General features: G+C 56.2%; 9 protein-coding genes across 9 annotated transcripts; 5 read left to right on the plus strand and 4 right to left on the minus strand.

The window, feature by feature from the left end:
• Nucleotides 1-121: 121 nt before the first annotated feature.
• Nucleotides 122-943, minus strand: C7974DRAFT_21705 (uncharacterized protein). Its single transcript, XM_046137086.1, has 2 exons — nt 485-943; nt 122-434 (listed from the first exon to the last, which is right to left on the minus strand). The coding sequence occupies exons 1-2, from the start codon at nt 840-842 to the stop codon at nt 307-309; spliced, it is 486 nt and encodes a 161-aa protein (XP_046003228.1). The 5' UTR covers nt 843-943; the 3' UTR covers nt 122-306.
• A 713-nt stretch (nt 944-1,656) lies between these two features.
• C7974DRAFT_21733 (uncharacterized protein) lies at nt 1,657-4,335 on the plus strand. The gene is made up of 2 exons (XM_046137094.1): nt 1,657-2,660; nt 2,711-4,335. The coding sequence occupies exons 1-2, from the start codon at nt 1,994-1,996 to the stop codon at nt 4,048-4,050; spliced, it is 2,007 nt and encodes a 668-aa protein (XP_046003229.1). The 5' UTR covers nt 1,657-1,993; the 3' UTR covers nt 4,051-4,335.
• A 508-nt stretch (nt 4,336-4,843) lies between these two features.
• Nucleotides 4,844-6,742, plus strand: C7974DRAFT_299655 (S-adenosyl-L-methionine-dependent methyltransferase; the record flags this gene model as incomplete). The annotated part of the gene is made up of 2 exons (XM_046137762.1): nt 4,844-5,044; nt 5,135-6,742. The coding sequence occupies 2 exons, from the start codon at nt 4,844-4,846 to the stop codon at nt 6,740-6,742; spliced, it is 1,809 nt and encodes a 602-aa protein (XP_046003230.1).
• A 3,376-nt stretch (nt 6,743-10,118) lies between these two features.
• On the minus strand, nt 10,119-11,678 carry C7974DRAFT_21750 (uncharacterized protein). Its single transcript, XM_046137098.1, has 2 exons — nt 11,047-11,678; nt 10,119-10,996 (listed from the first exon to the last, which is right to left on the minus strand). Exons 1-2 carry the CDS (start codon nt 11,516-11,518, stop codon nt 10,329-10,331), a joined length of 1,140 nt encoding a protein of 379 aa, XP_046003231.1. The 5' UTR covers nt 11,519-11,678; the 3' UTR covers nt 10,119-10,328.
• A 1,107-nt stretch (nt 11,679-12,785) lies between these two features.
• On the plus strand, nt 12,786-17,452 carry C7974DRAFT_21759 (uncharacterized protein). Its single transcript, XM_046137101.1, has 5 exons — nt 12,786-13,086; nt 13,136-13,267; nt 13,317-13,789; nt 13,846-17,074; nt 17,134-17,452. The coding sequence occupies exons 1-5, from the start codon at nt 13,064-13,066 to the stop codon at nt 17,348-17,350; spliced, it is 4,074 nt and encodes a 1,357-aa protein (XP_046003232.1). The 5' UTR covers nt 12,786-13,063; the 3' UTR covers nt 17,351-17,452.
• A 732-nt stretch (nt 17,453-18,184) lies between these two features.
• Nucleotides 18,185-21,092, plus strand: C7974DRAFT_21791 (heterokaryon incompatibility protein-domain-containing protein). The gene is made up of 3 exons (XM_046137108.1): nt 18,185-19,140; nt 19,197-19,610; nt 19,661-21,092. Exons 1-3 carry the CDS (start codon nt 18,288-18,290, stop codon nt 20,917-20,919), a joined length of 2,526 nt encoding a protein of 841 aa, XP_046003233.1. The 5' UTR covers nt 18,185-18,287; the 3' UTR covers nt 20,920-21,092.
• C7974DRAFT_21777 (uncharacterized protein) lies at nt 21,007-22,076 on the minus strand. The gene is made up of 2 exons (XM_046137106.1): nt 21,270-22,076; nt 21,007-21,217 (listed from the first exon to the last, which is right to left on the minus strand). Exons 1-2 carry the CDS (start codon nt 21,812-21,814, stop codon nt 21,094-21,096), a joined length of 669 nt encoding a protein of 222 aa, XP_046003234.1. The 5' UTR covers nt 21,815-22,076; the 3' UTR covers nt 21,007-21,093.
• On the minus strand, nt 22,077-24,050 carry C7974DRAFT_21776 (mannan endo-1,6-alpha-mannosidase DCW1 precursor). Its single transcript, XM_046137105.1, has 3 exons — nt 23,725-24,050; nt 22,959-23,680; nt 22,077-22,906 (listed from the first exon to the last, which is right to left on the minus strand). The coding sequence occupies exons 1-3, from the start codon at nt 23,810-23,812 to the stop codon at nt 22,340-22,342; spliced, it is 1,377 nt and encodes a 458-aa protein (XP_046003235.1). The 5' UTR covers nt 23,813-24,050; the 3' UTR covers nt 22,077-22,339.
• Nucleotides 24,051-24,289: 239 nt separating this feature from the next.
• C7974DRAFT_371603 (uncharacterized protein) lies at nt 24,290-25,005 on the plus strand (the record flags this gene model as incomplete). The annotated part of the gene is made up of 2 exons (XM_046140028.1): nt 24,290-24,689; nt 24,740-25,005. The coding sequence occupies 2 exons, from the start codon at nt 24,290-24,292 to the stop codon at nt 25,003-25,005; spliced, it is 666 nt and encodes a 221-aa protein (XP_046003236.1).
• Between the last annotated feature and the right edge of the window lie 585 nt (nt 25,006-25,590).

The raw sequence follows: 25,590 nt of genomic DNA on the forward strand, positions 1-25,590 counted from the left end.
CCTCGCTGAGAGCCGGCATCGTGTGTCGTTGAGATGGCGCTTCGTTACTTTTGATTTTTCACATCTATTGTTATGGCTGTGGTGGTTGGACAACTGACTGTCATTTGCCAACGGGTCCCTGCCAAATCACACCAGGCCAAATGCTCCAGAGATGGTCGTGGGTATCATGGAGAGCCTGCATCTGCATCTGCTTTGTTCCTTTCTGTCCTCTGCAACTTTTAAAGGCCGTGTGTAGCGCATAACCTTCCATCGGTCGGCTTGCTACCGCGCCTGCTGTATGCTCAACCCATCAAGATCGGCCCGTTTTCACTCTTCTTCTTGTATGAATGGGTTGGCAATCTCTTCGCTGCCGTCGACGGGTGAGATGACGACAAGAAGTGTGCCGCGGGCGACAATGAGGCCGAGCTTGCGGTATCGTACGTTGCCTTCGTCATCTACATGATCTTTAGCCCGGCCACGTTGTGGAGGCTCAGTAGTCGCTTACCTGTCATGGCCTCCTTGACCTCGTCCAGCACGAGGTTCATCAATTGGTCGTAGCCCTTTAGCGTTCCGATGACTGCACACTTGTCAGCACCCGCTCTCTCGCGGTCGTGGTCTGTTTGCCCTCTCGCATGCTCTCTGCACCCAATTGACTCACCTTCGCGGCCGCCGCTGAATTTGACGGTGATCTGCTTGTCCATGTACTTGCTCAGGTCCAGGATGTTCTCTTTCTTCGGACGCTCAGTCTGCTGCTGCCCCGCCGCATTTCCACCTTGCGCGCCTCCTCTCCCTCCGCCTCTGCCCCCGCGGTGATCTCCACGCCCGCCGCCACCTCGGCCCCGGAATGCGCCGCGTTCAGACATGCTGTGTGTGTATGGAGATGGCCGTGTCTTTGAACCAACAACGCGTAGTGACGTGCAGTTGGAGGTAGCGGTCTGTGCGCAGCAAGGCAAGTTCCAGCTAGCGTCCACTTGCTGAGGTCATGCACGTGATCGGATGACAGAACCCGACCCTGATGAGCTGAGGAGCTTGCGCCGGGGAGCCACCAGGGGTGGAACGCTCAGCGATGGGAAATTCCACCCCTCACAGGCGGACGGCGCCGGCGGACGTGCGGCACAGCGACCAGGGCCTGCAGGGCGTTGCGCGATTTTCGAGCCTTTGCCGTCACGCCCCGGGGTCTTGGAGTTCTGGACCTTGTGTCTGCTCGTCTGCGTGGTGCCCTGGCCGCTTCTGCTCATGTTCGTTGGCTGGTGAGATGAGAGGGACACGCCGCCCGTCGCACGCATGGCGTGCATGGCACGCCCTGGCGCCTTCCTTGCTGCGCCTGCGACGCTGATACGACGTGTCTCCGCGGACAGCCACAGGTGCAGCCACTGCACGGCTGGTCGCCGTCAAGCGGACGCGTGCAGCAGACGCTATCCCGGCTCCACCGCGCACGCTGGACGAGCGCGCGGCATGGCGAAAGCCCTCGCAGCTGCTTCGCACCACTCCCGTGCACCTGCGAGGCCACGCCGCCAGCTGTTCTCTGTCCTGTTCCTGCATCTCTCGGAGCGTCGGCGTCTCCAACCCCCTTCTCCCGACTGCCAGCGCTGATCGAGCCGAGACCAGAGCTGGCTTCCTCCGAGCGCTCATTGGCTGCGGGGCTCCGCTGTGTCGCGCTAGGCTTTATTCCCGTGACGGGTTGACTTGGTGGCCCGCCGCTGGCGACGGCACCCTGAGCTGCGAAGAGTGGCTTTCGTGCCCCCGGTGCTTGTTCTCTGCCGAGTCTACACAGTCCACCTGCCGCCGCAGCCTCTCCACTCGCACCGCGCTGCCCTGCCCTGTCCTGCCTCAGCCTCTGCCCTCCCCGCGATGCTCTCGTACCTGTAACGCTGCAATGGCGCTGTAGAGCGAGTCCGCCGCCGCTGAGAGCCCATTTAGCGTGTCCCACGCATTCCGCCTGCTGCCTCCACCCGCGCACCAACCCGTGCTCCGCTGCGTGCTATATCCTTCTCCGCCACCCTCTGCGCGCAACATGTCCAGCCACGACCCGCACGCCCGCGCCGACCTCAACATGGCCCACCCCCACCATGCGCAGCCTGCTGCGACCGATCTCAAGCGCAAGAGGAGCAGTTCGCACGAGAATGTGCACCCGGCCGCGCCACACCCAAAGGCTGCCAAGACCCACAACCACCTCCAGATCAACTACCTCGTGCGCCACCTGGACGCAGACCTGCCGCTGATCACCAATGACGACACGCTGCCCAACATCCTGTCGCTGCTTAGCGACTACCAGGGCGTGCTCGACCGCCACGAGTCCATGGCCTGTAATCTGGGCGCAAGGCCGCTGGGACCCATCCTCATCAAGCGCTTCGAGCGGCTCTTCGACGGCCCGCCGCGCGTGCTGAAAAGCCACGGCAAGGACGGTACGACCGTCACATGGCTCGACGTGGTCGAGTTTGCGCGCAACAAGCCAGAGCAGTTCCAGCTGGGCCAGATGAGCGAAGGCGTGCGTGTCTGCCAGTTCTACACCAAGCAATGCCGCGTCCAGATCAGCGAGGAAGATTTCGTGCTTATCTCTTCTGGCATCCCACAGAAGATGATTCCTCCCCAGCCCATCATAGAGGACGAGGAGAAGGAGCTGGGCACCATCGAGATCTTGGAGAAGAACCTGGGCCAGATCTGCCAATTGGCCGACCAGGGTGAGTTCGAGCTGGAAGATCTGAACACAATGTCCACTGACCCTGCATAGTTGCTGCGCGCACCCGACAGCTCAACCACAGACTGAAGGGACGTAAACAAGCTATCTTGGACCGCAGAGCGACCGCGAGCCCCGCTCCCCCTATTCGGCCGCTGAGCCCCTCCAATGTAGCGCTCATGAATGGCAGCAGCTCCAGTCACGCGCCTCAGGCCCAAGCGCAGCCATCGCAGCCCTCGCAGCCCCCGCAGCCCTCCCAACCCTCGCCGGGTGGCTTTGTTGCTGTCAATGCGCGCCCCAGCGAGTCTAATGGCAACAGTCATGGCCATGGTCATAGCCATAGCCATGGTCACAGCCATGGTCACGGTAATGGCTCCTCGTCTACTACTCGTCACGAGTTGCTCTCAAAGTTCCATACTGTTAACGATCGGCGACCATCGTCACAAAACGTGAATGGCATGCTAGACGCGAGGCGTCCATCCGTCGGGCCCCACCCGGTGTCTCACCCATCTACACCAGTCGCAAACGCTTCAAGGGCACCCCCAAAGCCCGTCGAGGCCCCAGCGCCACCACCGCCCAACCATGCAAGGCCTCCGCAGCTAAACGAAGCTGAACTTCAATCAATGATGAACTCCCCCGTTCCGATTCCAAACACACCGTCTAACCTTCTACCGGCTGCGAGTCAGCGTGCAAGTCAGCCAGTAGAGAAAGATGATGGTGGGCCATACAAGGCCGAGATGGTCCACAGAATGGAGAGCCTTGGCAAGGGCGAACGCATTCTGCCTCCATGCGACCGGTGTCGAAGACTGCATATGGATTGCCTCAAAAATCTCACTGCATGTATGGGCTGTACCAAGAAGCATGCCAAATGCTCTTGGAAGGAAGTCCGAGAGGGTGAGCTGCAAGGCGCGTTCACACATCTGTCGGGCACAAACAGCAACATGCATACCGACACATCAGACCATGAGAGTCACGACCGAGCAAGTACCGCTAGCCCGCCATCTATGATGAGCCCCCATCACGGATATGCATCGAGCCACATAGCAAGCAGTAACGGACAATCAACACCACAGCCTCAGGCCATCGCTCACCCGCCGCCGCAGCAGCCGCAGCAACCATCGCAACCACCGCAACCACCGCAACAGCATCAAATACCCCACCCGCACCGTCCGCACCCGCAGCAACCGCAGCACCTTTCACAGTACTCGCCGCTTCACGATCCACGGATAGCGTCCGGTCGCCATTCACCTCCCGAGCGCGACCACGAGCGGGAAGGGCATGCAGAGGCCCAGTTGCAGGAAGCTGCTAAGTCCAGTCTCGCACAGCACGCGACTATAAAGTCTGGACCCGAAGCAAAAGGACATGAATATCAGACTGCCATAGCGCAGCAATAGAATATGGACAGAAACATGTGGCAAAGAAGAGCTTGGTGACGAAACGATGGCGGGTCGATTGGTGGCGTGTAAGACGCGACAGCTACACGCTCAACAGCATCGATACAGCAGTACAAAGGTATATGGGGGAAGGTGGCGTACAAGGGGTCCGGAGGTTAGTGCCGGGAGAATCTGGGCGTCTGCAGGGGTCGTCATGACAGGGACCAGTGCACGACGAGCTGCAGGGAAGCGGTGGGTTCGGTCCATCTCCCGAGGAGGCGGGTCGAACGAACTATCGGGAGTGAGGAAAAGCGTGTATCGTCGGAATGTTGCCGGGCTGGCGTCTTGCTTGAGAGCCGATGCTGCGATGGGTGTTTCTTGTGTTCCGGCATTGATCTCACTTCGCAAAGTGGGTTTTTTTCTCTGTTCATAAGTTGTCAATGATACCATTTCGTTTCTTTGTATCTCGCAGATTTCTCGGTTAAGGAGTTCTTAATTCACAACTGATTGCGACACTATAATGTGCTGGGTAATGGAATAGACCCGTTTCTTGCCTTTTCTGGCCAAATACTTGTCACCAGGTAGGAGACAACCATCAGCCTGCTACTGCCAATGAGTAACCAATGACGCCTGACACCTTTTCGATAGCTCACTCTGCATGTATAATATCCCACTGTCTCCAATCACTCCATCACATTGCAAGACTCGTATCGTGTTCAAAGCCTCGCAGCCTTGCACAGCAGCCCCACATGGGCACTCCCGCGGCGAAACTCGCGCCCACCAAAAAAGTTCCCGTGCCAACGACCAGCTCTCAATGTCGCTCTACTACGAAACCGCGGCGATCCTCGAGAACCCCGACAAGATCGGCGGTTCGTTTAAGGCGCGCATCTTCAAGAAGAAGGACTTAAAGAGCAAGCCCGGCCAGATCTATGCGCTGGTTGCTGAGGCGTCGAAGTGGAGTCGCGTGTTGAAGGATGTGATTGAGAAGTGCGCGGTGCTGAAGGAGGAGAGAAAAGTAAGTATTCAACACTTGAGCCGTATCTGACTGCGATATACTGCGGTCTTGCCCCACAAGCAGGTCAATTGCGCACTGCTGACCTAACAGCTCACGCCTGTCCTCGCGCTGCTCCTCACGCACGACTTGCTGCTGAGCAAATCCGGCGTCGCGGCGCACAAGGATCATGTCCTGCGTCTCGCTATCGAACGGCACAAAGCGCGCCTCAGCGCTGCATTTACGAAAGCCCGCATCAGCTATAAATTCCCTACACTCGAGGCTTTCCGTGAGGCCATCAACGCCGGCGACCTCGACCCTGACGACAGCGAGGAGGGCGAGAAGAGCAGGCATCCACGATGGGTCAGGGTGAATACTATAAAGAGCAGTCTGCAGGCGCAGATGGATAGCACGTTCAAGGGATATGAGAAGGTCGACACTATTGGGGAGATCCTACGCGCGCGAGGGAGCAAGAAGATTTATTTCGAGGACCCGAACATTCCAAATTTGCTGGCGCTGCCGAGCAGAATCAACTTGACCAAGACGCCAGGCTATGTGAAGGGCGAGATCATCTTCCAGGACAAAGCGTCATGCTTTCCTGCATACCTCCTCGACCTTCAGGAGGGCGATGGCGATGTGATCGATGGGTGTGCGGCGCCGGGCAACAAGACGACGCATGCTGCCGCCATCGTGTCGAGCCAGAACGCAGGCAGGGAGAGGAAAGTCATCGCTTTCGAGCGCGACAAAGGCCGCACTGAGATCCTGAAGAAGATGGTCAAGCTCGCCGGCGCAGACTCAATCGTCACCGTGAAAGGATCAAGCGACTTCATCGCCGCCAAGCCAAACTCTCCAGACTACGAGTCCGTCGGCGCCATCCTCCTCGATCCCTCCTGCTCAGGCACTGGCATCGTCGGCCGCGACGACGCCATAAAACTGCACCTGCCCTCACCCAGCGCCACCCTCGCCGATCCTCCCAAGAGTTCCAAATCCAAGAAGCGCAAGCGCGACACCAAATCCGCGCCTGAAACCCCCGAAGCCAACCCCGAGCTCACCCTCGATCTCGACGACACGGCTCACGAAGAAGTCCCGCTCGACGCCACCGACAAACTCGCCGAACGCCTCGCCGCCCTCTCCTCCTTCCAACTCCACATCCTCACGCACGCCATGCGCTTCCGCGCCGCGCGCAAAATCACTTACTCGACGTGCTCAATCCACTTCGAGGAGAATGAGGGCGTTGTGCTGCAGGCACTCGCCACGAGCGTGGCGCGCGAGCGCGGTTGGCGCATCTTGCGCCGCGAGGAGCAGGTTAGCGGGCTGCGCGGATGGGAAAGGAGGGGTGAGTGGGTGGATGGGAAGGTGGGCGGTGGTGTAGCTGAGGGCAAGGAGAGAGAGGATGTGCTGGAGGGGTGTGTGAGGTGTGATAAGGGAACTGGGGAGGGGACGATGGGGTTCTTTGTTGCTGCATTTGTGAGGGAGGGTGAGGATGGGGAGCAGGGCGAACACACGGCAGAGGAGGTGGCTGATTTGCGCAAACCCGCTGCTCCGACGGCAGAGCAAGATGGCGACGAAGAGGAGGAGTGGGACGGGTTCAGCGACGACGAGGCCGCTGCGGACCTCAAAGCGAAAGCTGAGGCGGCAGTGCAAGAACAGGAGAAGAAGAAGGAGGTGTCTGCGCCCGTGGAGAAGAAAAGCAAGAGCAAGAAGAGGAAGACAGGGAAATAGTATCCTTGCAATAATGAGACAGTGAATTCTTGCAATCCACAACTTCTCAAGATATCAAAAGTTGACGCTGAAACAGCCACCCCTGTTCCTCCACACAGCCTACCCCGAACCTCCTCACCACATTCGCTACAACTCTTTCCCCTTCCCCCCATCCATGACATCCCCGCCATCGCCGCCATCGCCGCCATAAGGCCGGACCTCGAACGACCCCCCCGCGCCCCGCCGCCCAGCTTCCAAGCCCGCGCCCAGCGTCCCCACCGCTCGCTCCCCGTTTGCCCGTTCACGGTGATGTAATGCCACATGGTTCGAGCGCGAGCAGGGGGTTTCGCATCGGAGGGTGGGTAGTCAGCGGGCGGGTTGGAAGCGAGTGAGCGGGGACTGGGGCTGCACTGGTGGAGGAACCCGAGTTCTCGTCTTCGATGCCAGGGTGGTAGAACAAGTCGAGAGGATATTTCTTGGTAGACACAAGGCCTGTTGAATATCTTGATTTGTACCCTGCGTTTCGAGACCTACGTAGTCTGGGGGCCTTCGGTCTGGGAGCCTTTGCGGCTACGGAGCAGGGCTTTGGTCGAGTGCTCGACGGTGAGGGAGATTGGTGGCGTGGTCATTGTGCCGGGAGAATCGTTGTCAGATGGAAGGGCGCGAGGAGGCTCGGTGACGAGGCTGGGGGTGTGTCGGTGGGAGTATGTGCAGGTATATAGCTGCTCCTTTGGTTTAGGAACTGATGTGCTGCCATCGCTTTACGCGATTCTTAACACCCTACGACCGAAATGGACTCAATCGCATCCAAGCGGTCCCTCTTGCGCCATGGCAGCATACCGTATCTATCTCAGGCACATTTGACCAGCCTCTTGGCGAAGTCTAGCATCATTCAGGAAAGATCCATGGACTCACCAAGGCGCTTTCTTGTTGGAGTGAACTGGAAGTCGTTCTACCGCTTATTGGCACAGAAAGCGTAGTTTGGGTCCTACAAAAATGTCAAGTAGCCAGTCGAACGTGTCAGGGTGCAGTAGTCTCGAGCAAAGACACATCCGTGGATCCCTACATGCTCAAGTCTCTAGTTATCGGCCCCCCTGCGAAGTACGTAGCGTCGCTCCGTGGCCCATCGACAACGAGGAACAAGAATCGCCCGTTCAGTCTTCGTGGAGCGCAAACACCATGGATTGTTCGTCGAGAGCGAGGTACATAGTGCAAAAAATCACCAGCTGTGATCAACAGTTGCACAGAACCTACCGCAATAAGTAACTCGCGTGACCGTGAAGAAGCCGTGCGCATCTGCTCTCCACGCAGCTAAGCACGGCGTCTGGCATCCACTTCACGAGAATGGAATCCAGCGCAAGCTGCCTATTACGGCAGGTTTCAAACAGGTGTCGATCACGGAGGTGCCACAAAGTACGACAAAGCATTATCAACGGCTGCTGAGAACCTCCCGTAACAGGCAAGTCGCGCCCCTTCTTCGTTCTCGTTCTCGTGGACCCTGGCTGGTGCTACCCTAAGGGCTGGTGCTACCTCAACCGTGATCAACAGCAATTCAAAACCTGCTACAATAGGCAATTCGCGTGCATATCATTCTCGTGGAGTGGGCCCAGAAGCACGGAGACACTGTGTGGGTGCGCAGGGGGTGAGTACAAGAGAACCGGCTATGTTATCGACAGTTGTGCGAAAACTGCCGCAACAGGCAGTTTGTTTTGCGCTGTACTCCGTTCTCGCGTCTATGCCTCAAGCTTACTAGGCGATTTGATGTCAGAATTCCATGGGTCCCGAGTCCTTCGTTCGACGTTCGCTCGAAACCTGCCGTAACAGGCAAGTTGAGCAGCTCCTGTGCATTCCATTATCGTGCAGGGGCCGGTCATCTCGTCCTACACAGCCATCCACACATCTCGAAATCGACTGTAAGAAGCTCCGCAGTCGCCCATCCTCCCCTTTCGCGACTTCTGCTATGTACATGGAGGTGTGAGATACCCAGAACACGAATGCGCCGTGGTAGGTGCAAAGCGCATGAGCAGGAAACGGGTTCATCCCGTCCGCCTGGTCGCCCTGGAATCAACACCTTTCCAAACCTGCCAAAAGTGGCAACTCATCTCTCGTCTACGCCCCGCCCTTCCTCCCCTCAACCAGAAACACGGAGCTTCCAGAGCACCGAAGCGCTGTGGCGGTGGCTACCAGGCCCCCACTTGCAAGATGGCAGGCAAGTATCGATGTAGCCGCTCCCGGTATTTCCGACACGAGCTGTTCGTCGTATACAAAAGCTTCTGCCCCCTGTATATTCAAGAGGCATGATTGGAGGAAGTCCACATCATCGTACAGCGACGCAGATACTCACAAGACGCGGCCCCGACAGCCAGGAGGCCTCGTGCCTTCGGACGGTCTGCTGGGACGAGACTCCGGGGTGAGGCATATGCGGAGGATCGGGCGTAAATGCAGCACGAAATCGTTCGATTATGCTGCTCTGCTCTGCGATGCAGTGCGTGCAGCTCGCAGCATGCAACGCGACAGTGGATGTTTGAAACTCCATCCATATCTGCAGTCTTGCCGTCTGCTGACTGCTCCGAGAGACCAGCCGGCCGGTCCAGCGCACACGTCTGCGAAACCCGGTCCTTAATTCAGACAGCCGCACACCGCGAACTGCAAACCTCGATACCCCCGGTACGAAGTACGGTGAATTCCGATCTCCACACCCGGTGGCCCCCATCCTCACTCCACGCTTGACCCTGAACTCCTCCCATTGGCTCAGACTCGGCACTGCACCCCTCAGCCCAGTCGCAGCCCAGAACCTCCACCACGTACGCCTCTCCGCATCCAACCGGCGCCTAATTCGGGCCTTCCGTATGCAGCATGTCCAACAATCCAACAATCGAAAACACCCTGCGTCTCTGCAATTGCGTTTTACTTGTTTATTTTGGGCTGGGATTGGAGACTCATAAGTGAGGCAGAGTGAAGCAATGTAGATCACTGCGGTGGAGCATATGCTTGCGAGTGGACACGGTGGGTACGCGAAGTCTGAACAGGCGTCGTACGTGGTAGGAATGCTTGGCTGATTGCGTATGTCGAGGTGTACCTGCGTGGGGTGCTTGGCTTGATGGACAGACATGCCATGGGTTGTGATTGGTGCGGTGACGGGGGAAAGGCGGTGGTTAAAGAAGGCGCGCGTTGACGTATCGAGCATCGCTTCCGCATAAGGAAAGCCGGTTGGGTCGCTATTATGGGCGGTGGTGTGACGCGGGGTGTGATGGGACGTTCTGATTGAGGAGATAGTCGCGAAATGGAGAGCTGCACATAGACTGAAAGTGATGCGATGTCATTGCGCGCTCGAGGCGGCGTCTGCTAAGTATGATAGCTACTGTGCGATTGCACCAATGCTGTCTTCCGATGGTTCTATAGCCATGTGCTTCTCCCGTCTGATAATTCAATACTAGGCCATGTAACAGTCTATCATGACAGCCTCCCAATGCGTGAACAAATGTGGCACGAGGCCTGATAACTCCAAACGATAAGTCGTTCAACGCCGGAAATGCAGTGTGCGGACCCTAGGTGCACAAAATCGATGCAGTAATATTGACAAGTGAAGTGAATGTTGTGTCGTTGTTCAGTCCTTGCGAGCGAGGATTTTCATGATCTCGTCGCTGGGACAGGTGACAATAGGCTTGCGCTTGGGTGGCTCAGCAGGCGGCGCAGCGAGGGCAGGAACGTGGTCTTCTTCTTCATCTGGCGCGTACGTCGAGCCACGTCGCCCGGCTTGGGGCGCGTTTTCGTTTGACCCTTGCCTCTGGAAAACAGACTCTTCGTTCGAATGAAAGACAGATTCACGTCGCTCGAATTGGAGGGGAATACCGCCGTCTTTGGGTGGGAAGTACGAGGGTCCACCCTTAGTGGGGGATGAGACAAAGTTCCATCCAGGGAACATTCCAGGGCTGTCAGAGTCCTGTGGGACGAAGATGGATCCACCGCGGGGGCGCAGGTTGTCGAAGGGGCTTGAGCTTGAACATTCGCTGTCGTCGTCCTTGTCGCCCGGCGTGCAGCCCTCGCTTTGCTGGATGGCTTCGAGTTTCTTGGCGTCGAGGTGCGATTTCTTCAGCGCTAGCTCGAGATCCTCAGGGGTGAAGGGCTGTGAGTTCTGGCGAGTGCGGTCGGACCCAGTGCCGGGACGTGTGCTGCTGGGTCGTACCGAGTGGATGGAGCTGGAGCGGCGACGGCCGGCGGTCGACTCTTTCCGTGTGTCGCGAGGGTCCTGGGTGGGATTGCGGGAGAGGCCGACTGTGGCAAGTTAGTCGAGGCTCGCGATGATTAGCATGACAGATACACACCATTAAGAACGTCGCCCTCGTCGTCACTGGCCTCGCGGATGTTGGCCGGTCGCTCGCTGTCGGAGATGCTCGCGCCGATGCCGCTGTCGACCCATGTGTCGTCGTCGTCGTGATCGTAATCGCTGTGGAAGCTGGAGCGGCGACTGCGGTGCACGCTGCGACTGCGGCTGCGGCGACTCCTGAAGCTGCCCTTGCGGCTCGGCAAGCGGCTGCCCATTGGCGAGTACAGGCTCTGGTGACTACGGCGGCGCCATGCCTTCTTCCAGGTAAAGGCCTCGAGTTTCTCCTTGTGCTCAGGGTCGACGGGGCGGCGGTACTTCATGGGCGGCATCTTCTCGCCAGGCTTGTAAAAGTCGCTCTCAGGCTCGCAGGGGTCCTCTTTCTTGCTGCGCTTCATCTTGCCTGCAATGCCGCCCTCGCCCTCCTGCCCGGTGAGGACGCGGCGGAGGCGGCTTCGTAGTGCGCCGGGCATGGTGGGCGGTGGTGTGTGTGGTGGTGGGGAAAAGGGTCTGGAGGGGATGCGGAGAGCGATGTCAGGAAAGCGCGGGTGGTGCAAGGGAAAGTGCGGCCAAGCACGGTCAGAATGTCGGCGGAGATGGGTGAGAGAGTCGACGACGAGAAACGGGTGCCCGGGGCCGAGCTACTAATAACAACGGCAGACTCGGGGGAGAGTGGGTCGATGTCGTCGGTTCATGAGCCTGACCCTGCGGGCGCGCTGGGCGTGATAGTGCAGGTCCGAAACCGTTTGGAGGCACTCTGCTCCTCAGGCGTGCGCTGGGGGGATGCGGAGTTTTAATGGCCGACACTGCACAGTGAGACGCTGCCCTGCAAAGGCGCGCCAGGACTAGAAGAAAACGCGGAGACGCCAAAGCTTGAGCGTCTGTGTGCGCCGACTAGCCCAGCGTCGATGCGGAGTGATGGATAACGGGCTCGCTGCAGCGCCCGCCGACGACGGCCGGCAGGTAGCTCGCTCAACACAGCGCCGACGCACGCCTGCATGCACAGGTCTTCTAGAGCCGCACCAGAAGCCAGCGCAAAAGCACTGCAGGCTGCTGGCGAGTGACCAGTGACGATTGGCGCACATCGGCCGACGTGCTGCGCCGGCGCGAGGGTGGAGCGCTCAGGCGTAAGCGCGTTGGCACGTCGCCACCGATATAAATTCGCGCAAAATTGGGAGGCGCCGCGTTTGATTGGCCGGGAGACGGTTGGCGATTCCTCGGCAGCGAGCATGCGGCAGGTGCAAGAACAGAGAGCAGAGGGCCGTGGATAGCGCTGACAAGGAAGTCGCAGCCCGCCTTAGCACTGCACCCCGAGCTTCCTTCCAGTTGCTGCCGCCAGACGCTTCCCTCCTGCAAACGCCTGTCACCTGTCAGTCCCACCCCCCAAAGACGGCCTGGAGCCCGTGTTCGCATCGGGCGTGTGCCGTATGTTGCTACGCGGGGTAGAACCAGTGTCCACATCCCTGTCGGTGATCGGTGATGTCAGCGCGCGAGGGGTCAAGGCTGGCACATCGTCACGGCGGACATGGCACATTAATGGCCGCCTGTCGCCCTCGTTGTTTGCAGCCTGGTCGAGAGCTAAGGCTGTCCCCGGTGTTCAACCCCGCTGCACCAGTTGAAATATAGCCAGCGGAAGCCCGATCGTGATGAGACGTCAGGACTCCCAGCGATCTTGCGGGGCTGCCTGTGGCTGACCCTCCACACTCGCCTCAGACAGGTCACTTTGGAACACTGTGCCGCCTGGATGCGCTGCAAGTGGACTGGTCGTGGCTCTTTCTGGATGGGACACACATCGCAGTCGATCTCATTGGAGCCGCCGTCTAGCTTCCCGCAGGCTATCCAGTTGTTATGAGGTCATTGGCGCTACTTTGTAGCTATAGCTATGTGATGATGTTATTCGACATGAAAGAGCTGTGCCTTGTTCTGCAGCCGCACACTAACCTCGTGATACTCTCATAAGTAATAGAAGCGGAACTCTTCTTGTAATCCCTGGAGCGATCACACAAACACGAACAACCATGGAGAAGATCAAGAGCCTCCTGTAAGCCGCCCTGTCTCAGTAGGGCACCAATTGCTAACAATGCGGGCAGACACCCTCACGGCCACGACAAGGATCGTGAGACTGCCGGCGATGTCACTCACGACCACAAGGGCACGACTGGTACGGCTGCACAGTCAACCACGACAACGTCTGGAACCACGTCTGCGACCACTGGACACCAGTAAGACCTGCCTCGCCTGAACTGGGACCTGGCACTGACAAAGTGGCAGGAACACTCCTATCTACGACCAGATGACTGGACATGGCAACGCCGCCCCAACGACTGGCGAGCCACCAAAGTTCTCCAACACACCCAATGTCGGGGCGACATCCGTGGCAACCGGCCACGGCGATGAGAGGCATGCCGGCAGTGTTGGTACTGATGGCCCGATAGGTGGCGCTCGCACAGCTGGCCTGTCTGGCGATAATTCCCGAATCGGCGACAGCACTCTTCGTGGCGACAGTATGCGGCCGCAGGTAAGCAGTGGCGCCTACGATGGTAACAGCGAGGCAAGCATCAAGTCGGGAGTGATCGGCTTCGCACCAGGTCAGGCCGGCCAGGGGCATGCAGCTTTGTCCGGCAACAGTAATTTCGAGGACAAGCTCAACCGCAATCAGGTTGTCGGTCAAGGCAATACTGGAACCAACACCAGCTCAGGACTCGCAAATGAGGTCTCAAACGAGCAGCCGAGCGTGATCCCAGGTAGGTAGTCAAATAACACCATGTAATGAAAGCTATAGTCTAATCATCGCATCCAGTCTCATCAGGTATCGGTCATGGCAGCTCCACTCAGCAGCCGTACGATTCCAATCGCACTGCCGGTACTGATCGCTCGTTTCCCCTCTCTGGAGGGATCACATCAGCGCAGCACGACCAAAGTTCCGTCATGCCTAATACCCACAGTGCTCCCGGAGTTTCTGGATTGAATACCACAGAGCATCAGCCGCTCGCCGGAGACAATCGCCATGGGCGTGAAGGTCTCGCTGGCGCCGCTGCCGTTGCAGCCGCTACCGCAGCCGCTAACCGTGGCGATCATAACGAGGGACGCGACCCCCAGGTGGGCACATTCAGTGACCGGAATGCATCGCCTACAGGACACACTCATTTGACTTCGAGCGTGCGAGAGCACAATATCCATCCCGACGCGCTACACGCTGCGGGAGCACGCCCTCTAAATGATTCGAATGAACCTGGACATGGACCTCCTCATGAAACACCTCACATAAACACCGGTACGCTACTAGACTACGAAAAGGCTTATGGTAGTGATCCACACACACGCCACACCGGACTTTTAGACTATCGTCCTCACGCTCACCGGTCAGGTACAAGCCCTCACATTCCAGGCGAGTTTCCCAGCGCCACACCTGAGAACGAGCGATCGGGCCCTATTCTTGGGAGTACTGGTCCAGCGTCCGGAGCTACTACAACTGGCCCTTCAACGTCTCATGATCTTCGTCATACTGGATCTCTGGAAGATCCCACACCTAGATCTGCTGACGGATCTGACCACCATCTTGGGCGCAACGCGGCGATCGCTGGTGGTGTAGGCGCTGCAGGCCTGGGTGCGGCTGCGCACCACAAACATGAAACCCCAGCTTCAGGCACTGGTAACCTCTACGATGAAAAGAATCCTTACAGCTCTAAAGCGCTTGACCCACGCGTCACTGGCGGTGAGTCTCGTTTGAACGAGCAGAGATTCGATCCCTCGGCGGCATCAGCCACTCCCACATCTCAGTCTCTTTCAAGTTCATCTGGGCCTGTACCTCCCCCTAAATCAGAGGAGCGGGAGCACCATTATGGTCGTGACGCTGCTATTGGTGGAGGTGCCCTTGGTGCCGGTGTCTTGGCGGGCAGTGCCTTGTCTGGCGATAGACACCACGACCCCACATTGCAAGATTCCTCTTCTCTGCCTACTACTCGGCACACAACTGGCACCACCAATCCGAGCACAGTTGGCACCACTTCTGCATCGCACCAGTTGCCTTCCAGCTCCACAGGTACCTCAGCGTACCAGCCTACAGGCAGCTACGGTGAGTCTCAGCCTCAGTCTCAGCACCATTATGGACGTGACGCTGGCCTCGCTGGGGCTGGGGCTGCTACCGCGGGAGGCTTGGCATATGCTGGATCTCGCAATCAGCCTGCTGGTCAGCACACCGTTGGACCAACAGCTGAGGATCCCGCCTCAAAGACCATCGGGCCTCACAAGAGCAACATTGCCAATATAGTCGACCCACGTGTACAGCCTGATCCGGCCAAGCAGAAAGATCACACTACAACCGGCCCCCATCAATCTGACACGCTGAACCGTCTTGATCCCAAGGTTGACGACAAGGCTGGCCAGCACCACTACGGCCGAGACGCAGCAGTCGCTGGAGGTACTGGAGCTGCAGGATATGGTGCCTATGAAGCTGCCAAGGCCTATGGTGATCACCGCAGCACACAGCCTGGAGCTTCGATGCAAGATCAACGATATGACCCTACCGCTACCGGTGCGCATGCTCCCAACCCTGTTCCTGCCTCCTCTGAGTACAACTACCGAAACCCTGACGTGGCTGCGCTCGCTAGCGCCACCGGCACTGGTGTCCCAGCACATCAAGGCACAGTTTCTGGCCAGACCCAACAGCCTTACACTACGGCACAGTTGGCCCAGTCAGCAAACTCTCAACCACCTCAAGCTTACAAGTCCCCTGAGATTGGCAACAACGATCTCGGCCCCAAGGACAACAGCTCGCGCAACGCCGCTTTAGGTGCTGGCGCCGGTCTAGCTGGCGCCACTGCGATAGGATATGGACTGTCACAGCACGACGACAAGAGTCACCACAGTTCTGCTCCTGTAACATCTACTCAGCCTGGCACATCTTCCCTTTCCCAGCCTACAGTCTCTCACCAGGGACAGCAATCCCCCCACAGCACCGAGCCTGGTCAATCTCATACCGGCCGTGATGCCGCTCTTGCTGGAGGTGCTGGTATCGTTGGTGCCGGCGCTGGTTATGCATATGGCCAGCGCGCACAGCCCCAGTTTGATCCCAAAGAGCAGGAGAGGCTAGAGAAGGAGGCTGCTAAGCGCCAACACGACTATGAGAAGAAGCACGACAAGGATCTTCACAAGCTTGACAAGGAACATGAAAAGGACTTGAAGAAGTACGAGAAGGAGGCTGCTAAGCATGACGAGAAGGAGAAAGAAAAGAGCGGTGGTATCTTGGGTTTCCTACATCGCGATAAGTCCAAGAAAGAGAAGAAGGATCGCAGCCCCGAATCTAGTCCCCGTCACTCCGCTGAGCGCCGCTCCGCAGAGCATCACACTGGCCGCGATGCGGCTGTTGCGGGCGGTGTAGGAGCTGGTGCTGCTGGGCTTGCCGAGTACGACAGCGATGATAAGTTTGGTCACGGCAGCGGCTACAAGGGTAGAAACCTTCTGCGTAAAGAGCCCCCGGAGGGTCATCCAGCGCGTGAAGCTCTGCACGCCAACAATCGTGTTGGTGTTGATGGTCCCATCGGCACTGCCACTACCGATACTGACCGTACAGGCGATCACCACTACGGCCGCGATGCTGCCATTGGAGGTGGAGCTCTTGGTGCAGGTGCTCTGGGCGCTCACGAGCTGTCCAAAGACCGCACTGAGCCCAACACTGTTTCAAGCAGTACCGGCTATGCTCCAGGTGCTCGCGAGACCACTCTTCCTGGTCAGCATGCCTCCGGCTTGACCGGCAGCCAAACAACCACCCTCCCTGACCGCACAAGAGACGATCATCACTACGGCCGCGACGCTGCCATCGGTGGTGGTGCCCTCGGCGCAGGCGGTCTTGCCGCCCACGAGCTGCATGACAAGCGGACTGATCCGACCTCATCCAGCGTTGGCCACCCTGGTACCGGCCTCGCTGGCACCCAGCAATCTCCCGAACAGCATGGCTTCATTAGCGGCAAGCGCGAGCACATCGGCGTCGACGGCCCCATCGGCGACCCGAACATGATCTCCGGCGATCGGTAAGCTCCCCACATCTTTCTCCGCGTCACCCGCGTTCCCCGATATTGACTCTGTGCAGCCAAACCCGCTCAGGCGTCTGGGGCGCCCACCCCGTGTCGGATCTCGCACAGGACCGCACGGTCATTGAGCCGCGCACGGGTCTGCCCATGAACGTGGGCCGCTACGGCGACGGCACGGGCGGCACCGACGGAGGCCCGATGGGGCACCACCACCAGCATGGCGCGGCGACGGACCAGGTGTTGCCCGGTGCGACTGGCGCGCAGCGCGATGTGTAGAAAGATGCTAGCTACTAGGGACGTGCGTGTCTTGCGAGAGACAACGCGAGTGCGAGAGAGAAGTAAATGGTTGGCTTGGCTGTGATGACGACACGACACGTATATATAATTTGGGATGGAATCGCTGTTTGCAGTTGATTTGATGTCTCCACTTCAATAATAGTTCATGGTTCTCATTGTAATGATAGTATCAATAGTCTCGCATTACCTACCTGCCAAGTCAGCTAGTCTGTAGCACTCAAAACCACCCCCTATGTGCAGTTCACCGGTGAGCGGAAGGCGCTGTGTCACACATAGTAAAGGAATGAAGCTAGCAGCCAGCGGTGAGTGGTGAAGATCAGTATTTCCACCTCTCTGCATTAGTGATGGACTCCCTTGCTGATTCATGTCTGCACGTTCTGTTCCTGAGTTCTAGACTTCTACCAGGTGCGACCAAATGAGATGTGATCGGCGAACTTACCTACCTACTTTTGAGCACGTGTAGCCTGTACCGTAAGTCCGGGGAATGGCATTCCTCATTACAGTAGCTCGTGGCCTGGTGTAGATCCCGGTATTATAATGAAGACGCAGAACTCCTGAATGGCTTTCGATACGTATCAATCATTTTCCGGAACAGGATAGATTCAACGCTATATGTTACATGGTTGTATGTACACTCCCAGATCAGCCCCGTGTACGAAGTAGAAGTATGGTGGCCTGATGCGCGGCCCCACTTGCCGTTTTCTGACATCCTTCTACGCCAGCCCACCACTTGGTACAACTATTCGCAATCCAACTTTTTTCATCGTGCAGCATGTCATATTATACTATAGTTTGGTGCTAGTAGTCTACCCACGCGTAGAAAGATCTCACGGCCGGCGGGATTATCAGAATTATCACCTAGCCACCGTCGAAGAGCCCCGCTGCCAACGTCCCAGGCTGACGGCCGTTCATCTTAATGGTCGACTTATCGCCATCGAGTTACGTCTCGGACTACGAGTTGAATACTAGCACGGAGCCGAATTTCAGACTGCCGGTTGAGTCGTCAAAGGCGCGGCTACGCTGCGCAGCGGGACGGTGTAGACTACCGGTTCCCTGCAGGCTGCCAAAACCTTCGAGGAGAACGGCGGCTTCGGGATTTCGTTGGGATCATCGGCGTTCAGCGCGCGGGGGTTCTGAACGCATACTCGATGGCGAACAGACCCGCGTGGATGCTGTCACGGAATTGAGCTTGATTCGCTCGACATCAAACACCTATTCGTTACCAAGTACGGATGCTATCGAAGATGAATCAATTGGACCATCGAATTCCACCGATATAGAATCGGAATCTGAATGGGATATGACCAGTATCAATCATAGTGCTCAAGATACAGCTTGCAGTCCAAGCGCAGACGAGGACCTAGCACATACAAGACCTAAGTCCCTGGTTCACCCTCGGATAGATATGAGGCACGATGTTTGCCGCTTGTACCACACCGTTTTTACCACCAGACGGGGAGTAGGGCAAACCACCCATGTGATTACAGTCGACAAGCTTCGATCAGAGGCACAAGCAGGTCGTCAGTGTTGCAGTCTGATCCTAGATGCCATATCAACCTGGCTCCGGTACTCGGGGTTTTCTATGGCATCTGGAGATTGGACTTTGTCGAACACAGCTGAAGTTCGTATATCGAATTATTATTCACGACAGATTGGAGGAAAACGGATTCAGAAACGTCTCTTGAGTCCCAAGATAACATTTCTGAACTGGAATTCTCCTGGCACAGCGGCCCAGGATCACACATGTCTCTTCATTTTCCAGCCACACGGTACACAGTCTGTCGTATGATTGCGTGTCTAAGCTGTTCTGACCATGATCAAATAGGAGCAATCCCTCTGGCTTCGGATATCTCATCACGCTATCCTTTTCCGTATCGATATTTGCCATCAGGGGACACTTCGTCTCAACAAGCCTTTTCGTGTCTCAAAAGATGGATTGACACATGCACGCAATCTCACGAACGCTGCAATCGGATCCCTGCCCAGAAGTATGTACCCAAGCGGCTACTCGAGATCAAGACTGGCAAAGTCTATTTACGAGAGCAGTTGGCACCTGGAACACAGTACGCGTGTTTGAGTCATTGTTGGGGCCCACATGGGGTCTCATCAAAGCTGACAAGGGATTCGTTGCCTGCTTATCAGCAGGGGCTTGAGTATTCCCAGCTGCCAAAGACTTTCCGCGACGCGGTACAGGTGTGCTTACGACTAGATATCTCTCATCTCTGGATCGATGCTCTATGTAAGCTTTTCGGCTCTTTCAGCATGTATGTTAGAGCTTATCATGTACAGGTATCTTGCAAGACAGCAGTGAAGACTGGGCCGAAGCTGCGGCTACTATGGGCAATATCTACGAGAATGCGTTCATCACCATTGCTGCAACAGCATCCTTAGACAGCAACGATGGCCTATTCTCTGATCCCAACAGTCCTTTTCGGTCAAGAAAATTGGAGCATTCGACACTACATGTAGCTCAGTACAGACAACAAGACCGTTACACTCAGAACGGTGTGATTCGTAACAACTTTGGGAATTGGCCACTTTTAGATCGCGCCTGGGTCTATCAAGAACGGAGTCTATCGACCAGATTTGTCCACTTCACTACTACCCAGCTGATGTGGGAATGCCATTCAATGTTCAAGTCCGAGTCTGGAGATGTAGACAAAGATTGGACACAGGACTGCCGCGATTGGAGCCACGATTGGACCACACCATCTCAGGCGCCTTTCAAGTTTCATATCAAAGACAGCGTGGATGAATGGCAAACCATTGTCGAAGACTACACTCTCCTTCAGTTGACATTCTTCGACGACCGCCTGCCTGCACTTGCTGCTGTCGTGGAACGCATCATGCGCGTGCGCCCAGACGACGTCTACATCGCGGGACTGTGGAGGAGTTCCTTACTGAAGGACATGATGTGGTCAGTCTTGAACTTTAGAGATGTCCCGAGACCACTCTCCAAAGCACCAACATGGTCATGGGCGTCGGTGGAAGGAAATATCCGCTACGACACCAAGACGATGGTTTTCTTGACACGCATAGTCGACATAATTTACAAAACACTGGGGCCCTCACAAATTGGAAGTGCTTCCAAAGCCGCAATACTGCTCGAAAGCCGGTTCTCTACCCATACTATTAATTCATATTTGCCCCCGGATAGCAGATTAGAGCACTATCTGGAACCCAAAGAACCCTGCTCTAAGGCAACTATACCGAGCATCGAATGGGGCGTAGACGGAAGTATGATAGCAGACTATGATTTTGCCACTGGGACACGGCCAGTCAAAGACGGTGATACGGTTTATGTCGCTTGGATGGGCTGGGAAAGATTCCAGGGAGATTACATCGGGGAAGATAAATTCGAATTGCGAGGCCTTGTGCTACGTTCAGTTTCGCAGAATGAATACGAACGCATAGGACTGTGTTACAGGAACATGTACGAAATGCAGTGGCCGGTCTTTCGACGACTTAAGGGCCGAGATAACTTTGAGTGGAGATGTGTAAGACATCTCATTGCTTCTTTGCCTGTACGCACATTCAAGATAGTATAGGTGATTATACGCATAAGATATTACACGGCATCGATCCTCAGCGTGCGAGCCACTTAATCGCGTCTGGTCAAATTAGACAAACATTGAGGAATGTTGCTCTCTTGAGTTATGGCATTCCTGTCCGTGTCTAGGAAGTAACACAGGAAAAGGATGATCGATCAGCCGTTTTGCCCGTCAAAGCACCGGGATATTTGCCTCGTCGTCCTCGTCGTCCTCACTGACTTCCTCAAAACTTCTGCCCTCAGGTTTGTCGATCACTCCTCCCTGGTCTCTGGCCACATGCTGAGGCCGTCGCCACCTTACTCCATCAGTAATCCTAAAATTTCATGATGAACTTCATGTCGACTCACCGATGCAGCCCGAACACTATCAACTCCATCAAGCAACACAGCAGTAAGAACCACAGTACGACCTGAATTTCCGGTGTCAACCACAGCTTCTCTGCTGATTTTGCTTGCCCTTTGACGTCCATAACTCTCCTAATCTGGCGTTCTTCGTCCGATAGAAGTAGGTCAGGTCTTACAACGGCGTTGGAGATTTGTTCGAGCGGCGACGATGGAGGTGGTACCGGGTGCGCGATCGAGGCCTCGAATCTTGTGCAGGCGAACTGGTCTTTGAGGGATGTGCAAAGCGTGGGAGACGAAACTGTTGGTTTCTGTGTGGTATAAGAACTTTCAAAAGATATGGGAGATGCAGTCACAGAGCATCTGCAGAACAGGAGGATTGTGACTACCGTGGCGTCAAAGCTGTGCCTCATGATGGGTAGCTGCAGACAGGTACGCAGATAAGAGTCCCACATGTATACCCACCGCCGACTACCCCAGCACTCCGCCCCTCTCCTCCACGCAACACCCAGGCAGCTAAAAAAGATATGCTCTTGGTCCAGAGCCCGCATACGCACCCTGCGCGCACCCTTACACTCGATCTACACGGTGTGTCAACACTTCTCGCCCCAAGACCTTGTATGATGCTGGAGCTGACGACAACTGAGAAGCTTGACAAAGCTTGATCCGAAATGACCGGTCACTGTTGGAGGATACGATGCGCTAATATGAGCTTGTCACTCGTGTCGCTGATGTGATTGGCTGTCCCTCGCCGAGACCAGTGGAGAGCATTTCGATTGGCAGATACGAACGTTGGTGTGTGCTATGAATAGCGGGGACACGGTTTACAAACTGCTCGCGTAGTGATCGTGCACTCAAGGCAGAGCGCTGGGCTGACTGCTTGTGATGCCTGCTCCAGACGGACGCTAGGCCGGAGCTTTCGGCCGACGAACGCAGATTGGCCTTCTGGCTCGTGTAGGAGGCCGCGGACGGAGACTAAGAATGAAATGGGGACAAAAGGGTGTAAATTTCGTCGCGACGGACGCCGCGGATAATTCTGTATTGAAGAAGAAAGAGAAAGATATAGGGGAACAGCCCTACTCTCCAGTGATCAACCACCAACCTCCACCGAATAGGAATGCAAGTACTAGCGCAGTTAGGATGCCAGCACCGGCCCGGTCCCCAGTGGTAACGGCGTCATGCTCGATCACCAAGCCTCCCGCATCACTACCCGCTGTAGGATCGTTCTTGCTGATGCCACCAGTCTGCTCGCTTACTGGCCCCGCAACCTGATCAACGAGCAGATTCTGCATCACCTCGAGCGCGCTCATTTGCTCTCCGACACCAACTTCGCCATCGTTGACGCCGCCCCGCCACCAGCGCAATCCACATCCGCCCTTGCCAGGTCCGCACTGCTTGGCCGCAGCGACAGCGGAAGTGCGGAGTCGAGGCATGATTGACTCGCGGGTCCATGGCGCGGTGAGCATGGTAAAGCCCATCCAGCGCGATAGGTACGCTTTGAAGGAGCGCTGGTCGTGATCGCACAATCCGTTCCGTTCGCAGGCTATTTCGATCATTACGTTTGGAGCACCTTCGGCAGTATAAAATATGTCTGTGCCGTTGATGATGCCCTGTAGGCGGCTACGCCAAAGCGTCGCTGCAGCCTGCAGTGAATTAGTCACGTGGGACCGCAGAGAAATTCGCGTTCAAGCTTACGGTGTCTCCTGCCGCTTCTGTCATATTCCACAACGCCGCGACGCCAGACATGTGGATGCCTGCATTGTAGGTCCACTGAAGGTGGTTGACCTCTGAGCAATTTTGGCGTTCACTGGTACCATCGAAGAAGTGGAAGTCCGGGCTGATAAGTCCGACGCTTTGCTCCCATTCGTACGCCCTGACGGCCCACTCAGCATATGTGCTGTTGCCCGTGTATTTCGCCAACCTTGCCGCGATGTTGAAGAATGCGCCGTTCGAGATCGTGTTTTTGTAATCAAATCCGTTATTGAAACTGAAGATCTGCCAATTAAGACCTCCGCCGCATGTCCTAGAATTCCATCGCGGGACCTGTGTGTTGAAGACGGCGATAGCGAGCGACAACCAAGACATCTCCCCTTCCACGTCTGGTAGCTTGTTCTCCGCCGCTGACATGGCCGTCATTCCCCAGAATGCTTGATCGTCGTTTCCAAGCGTGCTTGTTTGATTTGGTGGCATGAACGCCTTTGGCTGGCCGATTTGGTGCACGATTGCCTGTTGTGTAATAGCATTATATTGGTCGTCACCTGTGTAATACCAATAGTCGATCAAAGAGCCGAACATGGCGCCACATAACCACCAGTAGTAAGGGTCTGGTAAATTTCCAGGTGTGTCGCCGACTCTGTCTCCAGTATACCAATCCCTCATACCAGCAGCAACAATCTTAGTCGCGCTCTTGATGGATTCTGATCGTTTTAGTAGAGTCTAACTAGGCCAGCAAGATGCGTACCTGGATCATCAGGGTTCAGCTCGATAGCGTAGGTGGCGATGGGCGACAGCAGGCCCATCGCCGTGTATAGAAGTGTGGACGGCTTCATTGCGGATTGCCCGGGTATCACAAAAATGGAGTTTAGGGTTCGAAGTTTGACATGCGAGGTGGACGTGCCTCAGGCAGCGGGTTGAGCGAGCGACGTAGTGGAACCGAGTGTGAACGTGGGATGAAGTGAACGACAGGTGTGGAGAGCAGAGGTTAGAGGCCTATGGATGCGCAAGTCGTGATGTTATGAAACCCCTTGAGTCTTGAGCCAAGTAACGCGCTGAGCCACATTACTCTTGGAACCTTCGACTAGGAAGACTGTGGGCCAACGTTGAAGGCTCAAGTCTTTGACACCGACCTTGGCAGCCGTATCTGCTACAATTAATGGCCGTCTCATCTCACAAGTGCGGTCGGTGCTCGTCCAGAGGGAGGCGCAGCAGGTCTTCAATTTGCTGTGCGACAACGCCGCGGAGGGGATACGGACACGCTGCTGTGCGCCTGCCTGTGGCCGAGAAAGCTTACGACATGAGACGCCATCATGCAGCAATCGCCGACATCAAGGAAGCATGTGCATCGAGCCGGAAAGTTGGAGAGGGTGCGTAATGTGAGTCGCCAAGCTGGGGAGCCAAGATATGCCAATGCCGTCCCAGAATTAGGGGGGTCCGTACGAAATACGCATGTCCGAAGTCTGCATACTCTTAAACGAGAGGTACGCGCCTTCTGTAGAAGTTGTGACACTATATTCGGCAGAAGAAGCACAATCATTTGGAAGGTCGAGATCGCAACAAAACCAGTGAAGGGGCTCGGTTCGATGATGTCAGCAGTTGCTAGGCCAAGCGCGCGGCACTTGCCATTGCAGAGCTCTCAAGAAGTACACCCCAGTCACCAGTATTGGCAGAGAATCAAAGGAAATCAACCAATGCACTCCGCACGCGTAGGTACGCAAACAGTGAAATCTTGACTGACAGATCGACCCCACATATGGCAGCAGATTGCCGAGTTAGCGTGGTAGCGATCGCCAACCCCAGCCGCAATCCACCAGCCACATGCCGCCCCCACAGACCACGTCTTCCAAGTCAGGTGCTACCCGAACCAGAATTGACTGCCAAAGATGCCGCGCCCGACGCAATAAAAGTGACGAAACCCGTCCGTCATGCCCAGTACGCCCCTCATACTGCCTGCGAAGGCCAATGGGCAATCCGCGGACGCAGGATTTCTGCCATCCAAATCGGTGGCCGAAGCCAGAAAGTCTGATTTGCAAAGCCGAACACCAGTGCACTGATCTCGTGGCCAGTTAGTATACGGGACTGCAAGAGCAGCCTTCAAAAAAAAAAAAAACTCGGTCAGGATATTCTCGCGAGGTTCTGATGTTTCAAAGGGAAGTTATGTCTGACTGTCCGATCATTGTAGATTGCATGGCGTTCTTTTCAGAACTCGCGACTCAGAGTAGGTATCAGACGCGGGACGATTACGTGAGAGCTTGAGGTACTGTGCCCATTCGAAGTGGATGCATTCAGACAGCTTAACCTGCCAGATCACCTGTGACTTCAAGCAAGCACGTCAATTACGTGAATGAGTGTCATGGAAGAAGTATTAGTGGTTCGCTAAAATGACTATCCGATCTAGCATGCGTCAAAGAAGAGACGACGCTGTTTACTTGTAGGCATCTTCTTTTGCTCAGTCAATGTAAGTGTACTGAATTCACTCGCGAGAGCTGGCGCCCTGTTGAAGACTGGTTGGGTCGAGCCATCCCTTTCAGTAACCAATGGTATGTGCTTCGGACGTGTGAGTTGCGCTTGCGGACTATACCGTCAGCAACTACTTATTCTACAAAGCCAT

This window comes from Boeremia exigua (assembly GCF_020726555.1).
Source record: "Boeremia exigua strain MPI-SDFR-AT-0100 chromosome Unknown C7974scaffold_1, whole genome shotgun sequence".
Lineage (NCBI taxonomy): Eukaryota > Fungi > Ascomycota > Dothideomycetes > Pleosporales > Didymellaceae > Boeremia > Boeremia exigua.

Excerpts from the sequence above, each read along its gene's own strand:
- C7974DRAFT_21705 (XM_046137086.1), bottom strand. The coding sequence starts at position 842 with ATGTCTGAACGCGGCGCATTCCGGGGCCGAGGTGGCGGCGGGCGTGGA. Across the intron at positions 435-484 it reads GGTCAAGGAGGCCATGACAG|ATGACGAAGGCAACGTACGA; the intron begins GTAAGCGACTAC and ends AAGATCATGTAG.
- C7974DRAFT_21750 (XM_046137098.1), bottom strand. The coding sequence starts at position 11,518 with ATGCCCGGCGCACTACGAAGCCGCCTCCGCCGCGTCCTCACCGGGCAG. Across the intron at positions 10,997-11,046 it reads CGAGGGCGACGTTCTTAATG|TCGGCCTCTCCCGCAATCCC; the intron begins GTGTGTATCTGT and ends AACTTGCCACAG.
- C7974DRAFT_21776 (XM_046137105.1), bottom strand. The coding sequence starts at position 23,812 with ATGAAGCCGTCCACACTTCTATACACGGCGATGGGCCTGCTGTCGCCC. Across the intron at positions 23,681-23,724 it reads GCTGAACCCTGATGATCCAG|AATCCATCAAGAGCGCGACT; the intron begins GTACGCATCTTG and ends TAAAACGATCAG. Across the intron at positions 22,907-22,958 it reads CAGAAGCGGCAGGAGACACC|GCTGCAGCGACGCTTTGGCG; the intron begins GTAAGCTTGAAC and ends AATTCACTGCAG.
- C7974DRAFT_21777 (XM_046137106.1), bottom strand. The coding sequence starts at position 21,814 with ATGCGGGCTCTGGACCAAGAGCATATCTTTTTTAGCTGCCTGGGTGTT. Across the intron at positions 21,218-21,269 it reads ATAGTGTTCGGGCTGCATCG|GTGGCGACGGCCTCAGCATG; the intron begins GTGAGTCGACAT and ends TGATGGAGTAAG.
- C7974DRAFT_21791 (XM_046137108.1), top strand. The coding sequence starts at position 18,288 with ATGGTCGACTTATCGCCATCGAGTTACGTCTCGGACTACGAGTTGAAT. Across the intron at positions 19,141-19,196 it reads CTTCATTTTCCAGCCACACG|GAGCAATCCCTCTGGCTTCG; the intron begins GTACACAGTCTG and ends ATGATCAAATAG. Across the intron at positions 19,611-19,660 it reads TCTCTGGATCGATGCTCTAT|GTATCTTGCAAGACAGCAGT; the intron begins GTAAGCTTTTCG and ends TATCATGTACAG.
- C7974DRAFT_21759 (XM_046137101.1), top strand. The coding sequence starts at position 13,064 with ATGGAGAAGATCAAGAGCCTCCT. Across the intron at positions 13,268-13,316 it reads TCTGCGACCACTGGACACCA|GAACACTCCTATCTACGACC; the intron begins GTAAGACCTGCC and ends ACAAAGTGGCAG. Across the intron at positions 13,790-13,845 it reads GCAGCCGAGCGTGATCCCAG|TCTCATCAGGTATCGGTCAT; the intron begins GTAGGTAGTCAA and ends CATCGCATCCAG.
- C7974DRAFT_21733 (XM_046137094.1), top strand. The coding sequence starts at position 1,994 with ATGTCCAGCCACGACCCGCACGCCCGCGCCGACCTCAACATGGCCCAC. Across the intron at positions 2,661-2,710 it reads CTGCCAATTGGCCGACCAGG|TTGCTGCGCGCACCCGACAG; the intron begins GTGAGTTCGAGC and ends GACCCTGCATAG.